Source organism: Ochotona princeps, chromosome 9 (genome assembly GCF_030435755.1).
Source record: "Ochotona princeps isolate mOchPri1 chromosome 9, mOchPri1.hap1, whole genome shotgun sequence".
NCBI classification, from domain to species: domain Eukaryota; kingdom Metazoa; phylum Chordata; class Mammalia; order Lagomorpha; family Ochotonidae; genus Ochotona; species Ochotona princeps.
The window spans coordinates 25,170,257-25,185,525 of record NC_080840.1 but is presented as its reverse complement, the minus strand read 5'-3'; the positions used below and the strand labels follow the sequence as shown (position 1 = coordinate 25,185,525).

The 15,269-nt window shown below is 37.3% G+C and overlaps 1 protein-coding gene across 2 annotated transcripts in view; it reads left to right on the top strand.

Moving 5' to 3' along the window:
- Nucleotides 1–15,269, top strand: part of PKHD1L1 (PKHD1 like 1) — a 153,742-nt gene that overhangs the window by 78,604 nt on the left and 59,869 nt on the right. For both annotated transcript variants that reach the window (XM_058668547.1, XM_058668545.1), the window contains 8 exons: nt 116–272; nt 1,986–2,065; nt 2,524–2,653; nt 3,635–3,764; nt 7,809–8,050; nt 8,995–9,131; nt 10,065–11,094; nt 12,389–12,580. In XM_058668547.1, coding sequence (XP_058524530.1) covers nt 116–272; nt 1,986–2,065; nt 2,524–2,653; nt 3,635–3,764; nt 7,809–8,050; nt 8,995–9,131; nt 10,065–11,094; nt 12,389–12,580 — 2,098 coding nt within the window. The remainder of the gene's footprint in view (nt 1–115; nt 273–1,985; nt 2,066–2,523; nt 2,654–3,634; nt 3,765–7,808; nt 8,051–8,994; nt 9,132–10,064; nt 11,095–12,388; nt 12,581–15,269) is intronic.

The window sequence follows — 15,269 nt, the reverse complement described above, 5'->3', positions numbered from 1 at the left end:
TTAGTACATTATCATTAAATTGTTTACTATTTCACATTTATTTGGGGGAGGAGAAATTACTGAAGAATTCTGATAAACCACCCCAACATTAAAACATTCTCCTGTTCTGTTCCAGGATGGCGCTGACTTCCTCTATGTTGATGCCTGGTCCTCCAACTTCTCCTGGGGAGGGGAACCTCCCCCAGAGGAGGGCTCGCTTGTTGTTATTACCAAAGGACAGACAATTCTGCTTGATCAGAGTACCCCTATCCTGAAAATGGTGCTTATCCAGGGTAAGTTTCTTAAAATCGGCTCATTTCTTTTACCTAAAAAAACAAAAAACAAAACAAAAACAAAAACAAAAAAAAAAGCCGACTTCTTTGAAGCAAATCAAATGTCACAATTACCTTCGTGGGGTTTCACCCCTTGATATTCTGTGTTTGCTATAGAAAGGTAAATATCAGCTGGCATTGCAGTCACATGTAAAATAATAATTGGCAAGAATGAGGTTTTTGTGTTTCCAGTACATAAACTTTGCTATAAAGGTTTCAGTTTCTCATATTTCTGTATTTATATTTTTTTAAACTTTCAGTAAAAAACAAGTGAAATTTACTGCCTAATTTTATATCAATTTCACAAAAAAATGTATCTCAACAAATTCTTTTTTTTAAGATTTATTTATTTTTATCGGAAAGGCAGATTTATAGAAAGAGAAAGATCTTCAGTCCGCTGATTCACTCCTCAAGTGGCTGCAATGGCCAGAGCTGAGCCGATTCAAACCCAGGAACCAGGAACTTCTTCTGGGTCTCTCATGTGGGTACAGGGTCCCAACACTTTGGGCCATCCTCCATCCTTGACTGCTTTCCCAGGCTACAAGCAGGGAGCTGGATGGGAAATGGGGCCACTGGGATTAGAACCAGAGCCCACATGGGATCCCAGAGAATATAAGGTGAGGATTTAACCACTAGGCATCATGCCGGGCCCAAATTCTTCTTCTTTTTTAAGATTTATATATTTAAAAGCAGGATTAAAGAAAAGAATCTTATATCTGCTCTTCACTGCCAAATGACTATGAAAGTCAGGGCTGGGCAGGCCTAAGCAAGAATCCTGGAGCCTTGCCTGGGGCTCCCATGTAAGTGGCGGAAGTCCAAACACTTAAGCTGTCTTCTACTGTTTTCTCCAGCCAGGACTCCAATTGATGGTCCTATTTTATGCAGGTGTCACAGACAGCAACTTGACCAACTGCACCACATGGCCGGTTCCTCAACACATTCTTCAATAATGTTAATCAAGCTATGGCTTTAGCTAGTGCAATTTACTGGGTATAAGTTCAGAGATAATGTGAATATTATGCTATTTTTTTTAGATTTACTTATTTTATTGGAAAGTCAAGTTTATAGAGAGAAGGAGAGACAAAGAGAAAGATCTTCATCTGCTGGTTTTCTCCCCAAGTGACTATAATTACTGGAGTTGAGGAACCAGGAGCTTCTTCTGGGTCTCCCACCTGGATGCAGAGTCCCAAGGCTGTTGGCCATCCTCTACTGCTTTCCCAGGCCACAGGCAGGAAGCTGGAAGGGAAGTGGAGTAGCTGGGATATGAACTGGAGCCCAGAAGGGATTCCAGTGGTTGCAAGGCAAGGACTTTAGCCATTAGCATACTGCACTGGGCCCTATATGTATTTTTTAAAAAGTCAGTTGTCTTTTTATTAATTGATATTTTGAGGTCCTTTGTTTCTAAAGCTAATGTACAGAACTGCATAATTTAATGACATTTAAAATAGCAAATGGTAAAGGGAAAGTAATGCATACCAGGAATTGACTTTTTAATCAAATCTCAGAGTCTTGTCTGACTTGGTTTTTTCGTTTTATTTTGTTTTTAATTTTATGTTGCCAAAAGCTATCAATAGAAGAAAATGGTTGAGAAATTAAATTCTAATTTAAAATTGAATAAGTAAAGTTATTTAAAGATTTTCCTTGTTATATATTTCAAAATTATGTGTCTAATAGGTGGAACTCTAATATTTGATGAAGCTGACATTGAACTCCAAGCAGAAAATATTCTCATAACGGATGGAGGAATTCTTCAGGTACACAGCAGAACATGCTATATATTCATTGCTGACCTCTCTCTATTTGTGTTTCAAATGCTTTGTATAAAATGGATAGCTAATTATATGACTTACCCCAAGTTTGTCTTTTCTTAGGTTTCCATCATTGAAATAATATCATTTTGGCGGGGGGAAAGTTCCTCAGAGAATGATTACTCTTTAAGAGGATGGAAATAGTATATTATTAAAAAGCAGAACTCTAAACAGAGTGGAAAAAGCAGTTCTGGGATATGGCTAAGGTCAATATATATTTTTTTCCAAAAGCTGGGCATAGTGTACTTGGCAGACTAGAAAATTCAAGGCTTCTATTTTCGAAGAACAATATGCACAACTAAATAATTGTCAAAAAAGGCAAGAAAGTAGAGGATTTGTTTTCAATGATTAGCATTGAGAAAACTGAGCTTTGATTTTCTGGCTGATCTTGTGAACTCTTGCAGATTGGGACAGAAGCATCGCCATTTCAGCACAGGGCCATCATCACCTTGCATGGGCACCTGCGATCACCTGAGCTCCCTGTGTATGGGGCCAAAACGCTGGCTGTGCGCGAGGGCATCCTTGACCTGCATGGTACAATGGCTGAATGCTGGGAGTTTGTAGAGGACTCACCAAGAATCTATTCCCATAAAGTGAAAACTTGCCAGGTTTCTCAAGCTGCTCTATGCCCATCCCTTCTCTTCTCTCTGCTTAACCCTACCTATCACCAATTCTCAGCCATGGTCCTCCTGGGGAAGCCATTCCCAGACTTCCTTTCATCACTTTCCAGACTCTTCCAAATATTTTCTGTCTCATTTTGCACTCCTAGCAGTACATAATGAATGTCTGTTTACTTTTCTTCATTGGTTTATACAGAAAGGCACTAAATATGAAAGCAGAAGATTATAATCAGTGACATTTGCACCTGCAATTGTATTCTTTCTAAAAGACCATTTAATCTGTAATTTTATCTTTCGGTAGCTATATTCTGAAAATGATCAGAATAAAGACTGTAATCATGTTTTACATTCTAGAGTAACTTCTTATTTAAACATAACAGGTTGTGAATTCTCTATATGTGGGACCCTTCCATAATGCATCTTCTAGGTCTTTCCTAAATTCAGAATGCTATGAATGTGATACCCAATGATCATTATAAATGTCCTACATTGCAATATATATATATATATGTAATTTCTTAGAAATTTGCACATATTATCTATCTCTAGAAATCAGCTTCAGCAATTTCTACCAACAGTGGACAAAGACAATAAGTCTCTGAATCTTGTTAGTATTGTTCCATTATATTTACATAATGTGTCTATAAGGAAGTTTTTGTAAGTGGAATACACTACTGTGAAAAGATGCTTTTGATTTTACAGAAGGGGCATGCATGTTACTGTAAACCTAAATGTCACTTTTAGGAAATGACCATTCCTTTTTTTTTTTTTAGCAATGTATGAAATACTAATGTGAAATCTACTTTTCAAAATTAAACTGCTGTGGGAAGGCATACAAGTTCCAATAGCCAAGAAAGCACACTGTAAACATACGTAGTTTTTTTGTTGGCTGCAGGTCTGCCCATTCCTGTAATCTGGACTCGCTTGGCTCACACTGCGAAGGCAGGGGATCAGATGTTGGTTTTACAGGAAGCAGTAACGTGGAAAGCAGGAGATGACATTGTGATCGCAAGCACAGGACACAGGTATGATGCCTTCTGGATTTAATGGTTTTATTTTAGGCAGGTGGTTAAGCTGCAAAAAAAGAGGAATAATTCAGGAGGTCCAGGATTTCACTTATATGTGAAACCTTTAACAAAACATCAAGAGGCCGCTAATTCTTGTATAACATTGGAGGTGCTCACCAATGGGTTGCCTTTCCTTTCTTTGAATTTACAATAAGGAAAAGGATAAATTTAAGCCTGTAAAATAAATATGTACTAGCACAACACTGTATTTGTTTTACATGAATAGGTTCCCATGTAAGATTACATTAGAAAAATTCTATTGAAAGCCATTTGAAAACATCTAACTTAAAGCTCTAACTAAACATATTCATGAATGCAAAAATGCAAATAAGCCTCTTTGTTTGAGGTCACCAAAAGATGGCTGGAAGCAGTTAGTAAATATGCTGTTATCTCAGTTTTGGCAGTAGCTCCTACAAAGCAATACTGTTAGTAATGAATGGATAAGGGGGAGAAGTCATTATGGAGACAGTGATGATTAACGCAAACCTTGGGTGCCTGATATTTTTAATTCGAAACTGCTTATGACTTTTAATTTCTGCTTAATTGACTATTTTAGTAACAAGAAATAAAAGAAAGGAAATGAATATAGCTACCACAATATCATGGGGTGAGGACAAAAGGATACTTTTGTTTTATTGTTCAAAATTTGGATAACATTAAAATTGAATAGGATTATCTTAAGCAGGAAATAAATAGTAGTTTATCACAAGAAACATTTAAATTATGTTAAGGCCATGACTCAATTTTCAATTAAAATCCAAGGTGGTATTTTGAGCATGCTATTTTCCAAGTTAAAAATAGACTTGCAGATGTTAGGAAGAGTTAAATATATATTTGCTTTATAACTGCTCATTTTTCCCCCTGTCCTTGAAATTTTGATTATATAATGGCAAAATTTAAAAAGCTGGAAATGAAAGGTTTTACCAATAGAAAATAAAACCCCCAGTCATAGCTTCTGTGAATGAAATTAGAATTTAGCATGAATTAATTTTAAGAAGGTGACTTTTTGAATTTTTGCTTATTGACTTGTATTTATTTGAAGTGAAAGAGACTATCCACTGCTTCATGTCCCAAATGTCTGTTACAGCCAGGGTGGGCCAGGCTGAAGCTAGGAACCTAGAATTTCATCTGGGTCTCCCATGTGGAGGACAGGGACCCCTCATATTCGAGACACAACCTGCCGCCCTTGATTGGAGCCAGAAGAGCAGGACTTATAAAGGCATTTGAATATGTTAAGTGGGCACCCCAAACCTTGGCTTCACCAGCTGTGGCGTATTACTCCTACCCATTAAGAAATTTGTGTAGGGTCTCTGCCTGCTAACCAGTTACATGGTCTTTTGAACAGGAAAAGGTTTTATGGTTTCTATTATCTATGAAAAAGGAAGCAGGAAAAATGTTTCATGTCTGTCTCCTTAACTGGGGGTGGGGTGGGTACAAAGCTTGCTAGATTATGTAGAAAACTGGACTGCCAAAAATCCAGCCAGGCAGATCTCAATTGGAGAGGTCTAAGCCTTTGGCCAACTGGCTCCATGCTCAGGGTTCTCTCTGCATACAGATGACCATGTCTTGTAAACCAGGCACTCCGAAAATATGATCGATGCCATCATTAAAGCAGGAAGTGGGGAAATTTTCAGGCAAAGCATGGAGAGGCACAACAAGGAGTTTTTGTATTTGGAACATCAAGGAGAAACTTTATGGGAAGTTCAGTATTAAAATGAGAATTAACAAGTTTTATATCAAATTCAATTCCTAGTTCACCATTTTGTTGGTGAATTCTCCCTGGGAGTTTGCAAAGCCAGTGTTAGAGGGTCATGCCCAGATCCCAGCAGTGCCACTTACAAGTACTGAAGCCATTTGGTTTCACCTCTCTGCAATTCAGCGTAATTGGAATGTATTTTCTGACGTATTGGTAAAATTCAAAGAGTTAATATGCATATAGTAGTGGGGGTAGAACCTGACCCAAGATGTGTGCTACAAACATATTAGGAATTGCTACAAAGGAAGAGAAGGTGTGTTTGGGTGCCTACAACATGTAAAAGTCTTTTAGAATCTTCTTTTTCGAAAGAAATTTCTGTACTGTCTGAAATCTGAGAGAACAAAGTCTAAGTTTTTTTCCATAGACCTGTGAGTCCTTGTAATGCTGATTCTCCCTTATCTCGTAGCACCTTCACTCTCAGCCTCTCCCTTCTGTTTTCCCACAGGGTTCCTTCCCTGTGCCTTTTGTAATTGTGAGTTTCTTTGTCCATTCACCATTCTGAAAATCAGCACTGTTTTCCTGTCTCTGCTGTCTTCTTACATTTTTAGTCATTATTTTTAAATATTAAAATGCTTAAAAAAACATTTTTCCTTTATAGATCTACTATCTAATTTTCTTCTCAGAACTTTCCCAGTGAGCTTCCAGATGTCTTCATCCTTCCCTCCTCTGCATCACCACGTACTTGTTGGATCTGCCCTTGAAATGTCTCTTCCTTCAGCTTCTCTTGCTCTCAGTCCCTCATACCTGGAATGTTACATCATCATTCCATTTGGACTTCATTCCCTTTCTTCTCCATCTGAATTGGGTCTGCATTAGTCTGTCCAATTAGTCAAAAGCTGTGACTGAGCTGTGACAGGTACTGTGCCAAGTGCTCAGCATACAAAATGATTCTACAGGTCCTTTGACTACAGGAGCGGAAAAGACAGAGACATGGGTGCTTCCGGGGCCTGTACTGTGATTGCCCTGAGCACTTACAGCATGGGATGCCAAGTGTATGGGGAATCCAGAAGCAATGGGAGAGTTAAGTGGGATGGCATTTAAGCCGCTTCCCATATGGCTGCTGCCAATTGAACGAGTATTTGGAGAGAAGGGTTTACCAAGTGAGATAGGAATCAAAAGGGAATACTGGGAAGACACAGAAGTAACATTCTCCAACTTAACTCTGCTAACAACACCAATCATACATTAGTAGATAATGTATAGTCAGATATTGACACATTTATCTGCTTACAGTCAGAGACACTTATTACCTGATATCCGGAATGCTTAATTGAGTGTCTAGAAAATAAGCTAGACCTCAAAAAATGTTTGTTGAATAACTAAGTACATGAACAGGTATATTACAGAACTGGCTGGGATTTGGGGTATAGTGGAAGCATGGGAAATGGTTGGGGGTGAAAAGGGGGATCCATATCATAAAAGTAATTTTAAAAATAGGTAAGGAAATGACATCTCCTTAAGTACAACTCAGTTTCTTTCCACAACTCAAAAATTTCCAGTGACTTGCCTGTTTGGAGGTACTTAAATTTGGTATGAATTACATTTTCAACTGGATAATCTTTGCAGTGCAAGGCTGGTCCTGTGTGTTATAGGATGCTTAGAAGCAGCCCTGGCCCCTACTCACTGGATTCCAGCTGAATCCTCCAGATGTGAAAAGCCAAAAATGTCTGCAAACTTCACCAAATGTCCTCAAGTTCTCTAGAATTACCCTTCATTGAGAACCACAGTTATAAATGAATAGTTCTTTAGAATTGCAGCACTTGGAATGAATCTGGTTTTATTCAGTTACACTATAACAGCAAGATACTGTTTAAATCTCATCTTTAGAATATTTACTGACATTAAAAATGCTTCTTATTTTGGGGACTGGTGTTGTGGTAGAGAGCTGATACCAGATCCAGCTCTCTACTGCTGTGCCCAGAAAAGCCAAAAATGGCTCAAGTGCTCTGCGTGACACCCAGAAGAAACTCCAGGATCCTGGTTTCAGCATAGTTTATGCCTGGGCATTGTGTCCACTGGGGCATGAAGCAGAAGATATAAGGGCTCTATCTCTATTACTATCCCCACTATTGTCTCTTTCTATATCTCTCCTTCTCACGGTAACTCTGCTGTTCAAATAAATAATCTCTTAAAAATTGCTTCTTCTATTTCATAAAGTACTCTAAATAGCATAAAATAAATATTCCCAAATAATATTATGTTGATTTATATTAATTCTGAAAGCTTTTTGTTAAAATATTTTACAGGCACAGTCAACGAGAGAACGAACAAAGAACTATTGCAGCTGTATCTGCAGATGGCATAAACATCACACTGACTAATCCACTGAATTACACACATTTAGGAGTGACTGTCACACTCAGTGATGGAACTCTGTTTGAAGCAAGGGCAGAAGTTGGAATTCTTACAAGAAATATATTAGTAAGAGGATCTGATAATGTAGAGTGGAATGACACAATTCCAGCATGTCCTGATGGATTTGACACAGGTAATGTTGGCATGTGGCTGGTATAATCATACTATAAATAGCAAGTTCTAATTGGCTTATATTAAAAATACTTTCTTTAATTTCAAGTTACAAGTAACTACCTTGTTAAGATTTTTTTTTCCCCTATTTTATTGTGTATTCTCTACATCAGATCCTTTTGGGTGGATATTTTAATTTTTCATCTTTTTATTAAAACATTTCAGGTACAAAGAAGGATTAAATGAGCATGCAAATATTTTAAAATTTTTAACTTTCTAAATATACACTATATTAATATCATTAAATGAGAGAGACTTTGAAATGTTGGCCCTGTTTGTAATAGTGTGAAAATATTTGAAAGTAATAAATTGTAGCATTCCCTAGTAATGAAGCAATTATAGTTCACCACAGTGTAATATATACTACATGAAGTACCAAAAAAGAGGAGCTTGTAACATAAAGATAATGAAAAGGAAATTCTAAATACCCCACTTAATCATATATATATATATATATATATATATATGATTAAGTGGGGTATTTATATATATATATATAAAACACAACATATATATATGTTGAAATATTATGGTGTACTCCATAGAAATATACGATTATTACAATTAATACAAAAAATTAAAGGGTATTAAAAGAAAGTCTCAAGTATTTCATACAATTATTGATATTACAATCTTACAAGTTGTGCTTAAATAATTACCCTTTCTTCAGTGGAAGTAGAAGACAAACTTCTGTGGATTTGATGTCAAATGACTCAGGTTCTAATTTCAGTTCACCTGCAAAATGCCTTACAATACTTCCTTTCTTACTCTCTAGACAAAATGACATGGATACAAATAATTATGTTCTGTTATGAAACTGAAATTATGTGTGAATAAAAAGTCACAGTAAGGTACAAGAGAAGTTTAATTATGACATTTTATGATGCTTTAAAAATATTTTTGAAGGTGAATTTGCCACACAGACATGTCTCCAGGGAAAGTTTGGAGAAGAAATGGGAAGTGACCAGTTTGGAGGCTGCATTATGTTTCATTCTCCTGTACCTAGTGCTGACCTGGTAACTGGGAGAATAGAGTACGTAGAGGTAAGAGGTAGCATTGTTATGTCAGAGCAGTCTACTCAAAGTTGTCCTTACAATGAATGTGGAAACTCCTACTGTTATGCCAAATGCTATTTATAATCTGGTGGAGCAGACAGATAAGCAGATACTTTATTTTGATTTTTATTTATTACCCATGTATATGAAAGGTAGAGAATTCTTCCATTTGTGGTTCGCTCTTCAACTGCTTGCAAAGCTAGAAATCGGAACTCAAACCAGATCTCCCACATGAGAGACAGAGACACATCGGCTGTGTTCCAGGTGTGCATTAGCAGGCAGCTGAGGCAGCAGCGGAGGTGGCACCTGAACCCAGGCACTCCAGTGTGGAATGCAGGCTTCCAGAGCAGCATTTTAACGGATGCACTAAACTTCCACTCTAACAGATGATTTTAATACAAAATATTTATCCATTGGATTATACAAAAATGTAATCAGGCTTTTTAAACCTCAGTTTCTTCATCTGTGAAATGAAGTTAATGGTAAGTGGCTACTTCATGGGGTCTATGATAAAACTGTGATCATGCATATAAAACATTTAGTAGAACACCTATGAATGACAAGCATTGAATAAGTGTTCTTAGGTAAGACTCAAAGCACGAATAGGACGTTTAAGAGGGTTTATTTTGTATAGCACAAGATTTAGTAACAGACCTAGGTGGAAAGTAGAAGAATCAGAGGTGGCTTTATTTGCAATCATTTTACTAAGTATGCATTCACTTAATAACAAATATGATCCATTATATATTACATAAAATAAGACAAATTGTGAGTCAAACAGCACTCAAACAATAAATATGAATAATACAGAAGATATAAATGTAGTAATGATACAAAACTGGAGATTATTTTAAAACAAGAAAATATGAACCATGCTGGATCTATGGGGATCACTAAATGGCTGCTTTCTGGGCTTGACAGATACACCATGCGGGCCAGGCTTTCCGTTTGGGCCGATATCCAATACATTGGCACCTGCTTGGAGATTTACATTTTAAATCCTATGTAAGAGGCTGTGCTATTCACCAGACCTACAACAGAGCTATCACCATCCATAACACACATCACCTTCTGGTTGAGAGGAATATTATATATGATATCAAGGGAGGAGCATTTTTTATTGAAGATGGTATTGAACATGGCAATATCCTTCAATATAACTTGGCAATATTTGTGCAACAAAGTACTGCTCTTCTGAATGATGATGTGACCCCTGCTGCATTTTGGGTCACCAACCCCAACAATACCATAAGACACAACGCAGCTGCTGGTGGCACCCACTTTGGCTTTTGGTATCGAATGAACAACCACCCTGATGGGCCATCCTATGACCAAAATATCTGTCAAAAGAGAGTTCCTCTGGGAGAATTCTTTAACAATACTGTTCATTCTCAAGGATGGTTTGGAATATGGATCTTTGAAGAATATTTCCCCATGCAAACAGGATCTTGTACTTCTACAGTGCCAGTACCTGCAATATTTGATTCACTAACCACTTGGAATTGTCAGAAGGGAGCAGAATGGGTCAATGGAGGTGCTCTTCAGTTCCATAACTTTGTGATGGTAAATAACTATGAGGCTGGAATCGAAACCAAGAGGATCCTGGCTCCCTATGTTGGAGGGTGGGGTGAAACCCATGGAGCGATGATTAAAAATGCCAAAATAGTTGGTCACCTTGATGAACTAGGAATGGGATCTGCATTTTGTACAACAAAAGGACTGGTTCTCCCATTTAGTGAAGGTTTGACTGTATCTTCAGTACACTTCATGAATTTTGACCGCCCCAACTGTGTAGCTTTGGGGGTGACATCTATCACAGGTGTTTGTAATGACAGATGTGGAGGTTGGAGTGCAAAATTTGTTGATATCTGGTATTCTCACACACCCAACAAAGCTGGCTTTCGCTGGGAACATGAAGTGGTATTGATGGATCTGGATGGTTCACTTACAGGTAATGTTCTTTTTTTTTTAATCTACTTGTGATAAAACACACTTGAAACAAGTTTGCATTAATACAGAGTTGAATTGGTAAAGTATACCCACCTTCATAACAGATCTTACCCTGTACCAAACACAATTATTTTCTGGAAGAGACCCAAACTGTCAGAGACAGCTCCAAATATGTCTTCTTGTGCTTGCATTTACACTTTGATTTTGACTCACAAACAGATTTTGAGAAATATTTATAGAAACACTCATCATACTGGAAGCCTGTTCAGTTTCCAGACTCCTCCATTTTATGCTCAGTTAATTGCACAGGTAAAAATCTGATTACACGAATTCTCCAGCCAGTCATACCCCATAATCATATAAATCCCATGCCTATTTACATAAGCACTGTAGACAGATTGGATATACCTTGTTAAAATATTTTGAAAAGAAGGAATAAGTGACAAGCCTGTTATTAACCCATTACTTTCCAATCTAAAGTCTAAATTTGGAATTCATTCCAACAATATATTCACTCTAGAACAGAATTCAATACAGATTACAGGTCAATGGTTTTTTATTTGAAGTTCAGAATATTTCACAACTCCCACTAATATTTGCAGTTTCTGGAATTCAGGGTCTTCATAAGTTGTTGAGAAAAAGGCTTGATTAAAATACACAAAAAAGTGTGTGTGTATGCATCTGCATATGTACAATGCCAAATAATACTTATTTTTACAAGAGATTATTGACGGGCTTACCTAGAAATATTATTGTTTTGTCTTTCTGAATAATTCTTTGGAAGATGAAAAGACATTCATCCCCATTTTCAAGTGGATTAACTTCTCAGCAACAGCTGTTAACTTCTAATCCTATTCTAATTGTGGCTTTCTTAAGGAAGATGTTTTGATATATAAAATTTTGTGCAATTTCTATGCATTTATTTAACTCAGATCCTTAAATGTTAGTTGGCAGTTCACTGGTAGAAAGTACAGGCTCTACTGTCAGACTACTGGAATTGAAATCCTTTTATGTTCTTAATCAAATTACTTATTCCACCTCCCATTTGCTACCGTGACTCTTGTGGCACCTTCTGATCTATGCTCAGTAAGGATACTTCCACAGTAAAGCCCCTTACAGAAAAATCCACCTAAAAGCTTCTGTATGGAGTCCATTACCCAACATAAACAAAAGAACTTTAGCAATGCTTTTAGCTTGCATTGGTGGCAATACGAATATACATTTTGTCAGTGCGTTGTGGAGTGTTTCCTTTCTAACATGAAATAGGACATATTCTGTTTGTGTCTCTTTCCCAGGGCACACGGGGTATTCAGTCATTCCACACAGTCCTTTGCTGGATCCTTCTCATTGCACTCAAGAAGCCGAGTGGAGCATTGGTTTCCCTGGGTCTGTGTGTGACACCTCAGTCAGCTTCCACCGTTTGGCTTTCAATAAACCTGCCCCAGCATCTCTACTTGAAAAGGATGTTGTTCTCTCAGACTCTTTTGGTAAGTGGAATATAAAACTCTAAACTACTAATTTAAATATGATTTCCTGTACTTTTGTTTTCATCTTCTTCAGCTGTTATTTAATGTTTCAAGCATCACAAAAAGTATATTTTTTACCAATGTGGGCAAGAAAGAAGCACAAGCAAAGTGGGTATTTCAGGAACATTGGACAAAAGTATAAACTTATTTGATATTTTTCTGATCATGGTACTTCCAGACCATAATATGACAGCGATTTTGAAAAAGCTGCTATATCCATTGGAACAACACAGTCAAGGAAAACCAGTCAGCTTTCCCTGAAGACCAAAGTTTTTGATTATCCTTGGTGAACAAGATGGGATAAAGGGAGCATTTACTAAGTCAATAGCCTAACAGGTGTCAGAGACTGTTGGTTTTCTAATTTGTTCCCATAGAAATATTACCACTGGACCACCAGATCTGCTTGTCATCATCACCTGACTAGGTGGCATTAATTTACTGCCATTATTCATGATTACTCTTGCATTCTCACCAAGGAAGCAAGTGGCATGGAGACAAGAGAATCCTAATGCTCTTACCTCTCCAGTCTTCACTGTGATACTAATCTGTAAATCCTCCCCTCAAGTATTAGGAATTACTTTTAGTTTATTTTTTGGTAAGGAGGTGGGAAAGTACAATTCCAGGGATGTGTGCTTAGTTCTTCCCATCAGATTTACCTGTATTCCTTTGGTCAAAGAACCAATACAGGAATTGCTGCAGTTATTGTGTGTACCTATTCCCACATACCTGACTTAGCCTATCCGAATTGATTCAGATTGACTGATTCCTCAATCAATTTATCATTAACTATTATTCCATCCATCTATCATCCAAATATATACCTAGCCATTGTATTATTAGTTAAAAGTTTGTATCTAAAATTAATCACTGTTATATACACGAGTTGGATAGGGAGCAGAATTTGGAAAAGAATAAAGATTTGCTAGATAAATTTTTATATCATCATCAGTATAGTTCTTTGTATTTTCCTGGTAAATCTAAGTAACTTCTTCATGACTGTGTGCACAACTGGAATCATCAAGGTTTAATCTAAACCTATAGGGCAGACCACTACAGGTTAGGACCACTAATGATGCCTGTATCCCATATCAGAGAACTTAGATATTACCTCTGCTTTTGATTCCAGCTGCCGCTAACATAGCCCCCGAGATGCAACAGGTGATGGCCCATGTACTTGGGACTCTCCAATAACATGAGAGATTCAGACTGAGTTCCACATTTCTGGCTTTAGCCTGGCCCTGCCCTGGCTCTTAACAGCACTGGGGAAATGTACCAGAGCATAGAAGATGTCTGGTTTTGTGTCTCTGCCTCTTTGCTTTTCAGATAAATTTAAAAATAATAATTTAAAATATACACATATATGAAAATATAATAAATTTAGAAATAGATTAACTTGTAACAAAAATCATCAATATATAGGAAGAGATTTGATCAACAATACTGAGGTTCACTTATTCCTTCTCTCGTAGTGTCGATATTTATCATTTATTTTAGATACATTGTAAATACATCCACAATGTTCTATAAAACACTCTCTGGATGCATGTACGAGATCAGTCTTGTTGTGAAAAAGCTGCTTAGGGCACCATTGTCCCATTTGAGAGGGTCTGGGTCTGATACCCAGGTCTGGATCCTGATTGCCACTTCCTGCTAATGCAGACCTTGCCAGGCTGCTGCCAACACTGCTCAAGTGTGAGTTGCTGCCACATGTGTTCCTGGAGATTTGGATTGAATTCCCAGCCTCCTACCTTTGGCGCTGGCCCAGCTGCGGCCGTTACAGGTATCTGGAGAGAACTGGCACGTAGGAAAGTTCTCTCTCTCAAACAAATGAAAATTTTAACACACTGTCAATGTTTCTTAATGTCCTCATTTAATGAATATTTACAAGGTAGACACTTGCAGTTTTAAGTTAAAAGAAAGCATCTCAACATGAAGCAATTAAAATTTGGAAAAAAGGATTATTGTTATTATACCAGCCCCATGTTAGCTGCTAAATTTGCCTGTGTGAAATCTTTTACAGCACTGGAATTTTGCCATTACACCCTACATTATCAGATTATCTTCTTAAGATACTTATTATAATAGCTCCAAGTTCTGCCCTTGGTTCATATCGGGTTCTATACCTATTCACCCTGTGCACTCTGAAACTGGGGAAGTAAACATAAAGCCAACATAGGACTCACTGTGAGATGGAGCAAGGTCTCAACTGGTCACATACCTTCCATTGGCCACTGTTCGCTCTGGTAGGCCAGGATATCAGGGTAGCATTTAGGAACTCTGAGGATTTTAATAACTTAAAAGGTCTGGATGTTTTCATTTCCTTGTTATGTAATAATCGATGAATAACCATAGGTTTCTCCCACATAATTGAAGAGCTTCTGTTCTGTGAATTTGGATCTGAAAAACAGATTCGAAATAGTAACTTCAGTTGAATTTCTGTCTCCAAGAACACATACCATTTTCAAAAAAAAAAAATCCTGTATATTCTAACCATCGTCCTAGAGTGTTGCTCATCTATTTCACTTTTTAAATTCAAGATCAATCAGCTACCACCACAAATACCTATGGGTTAGAATGCTTGCTTTGGCTATGGGATTGTACTAAGTAAACATATGTTTATGTTTGTGCCTAATGATTAAGTGCTGGCTCC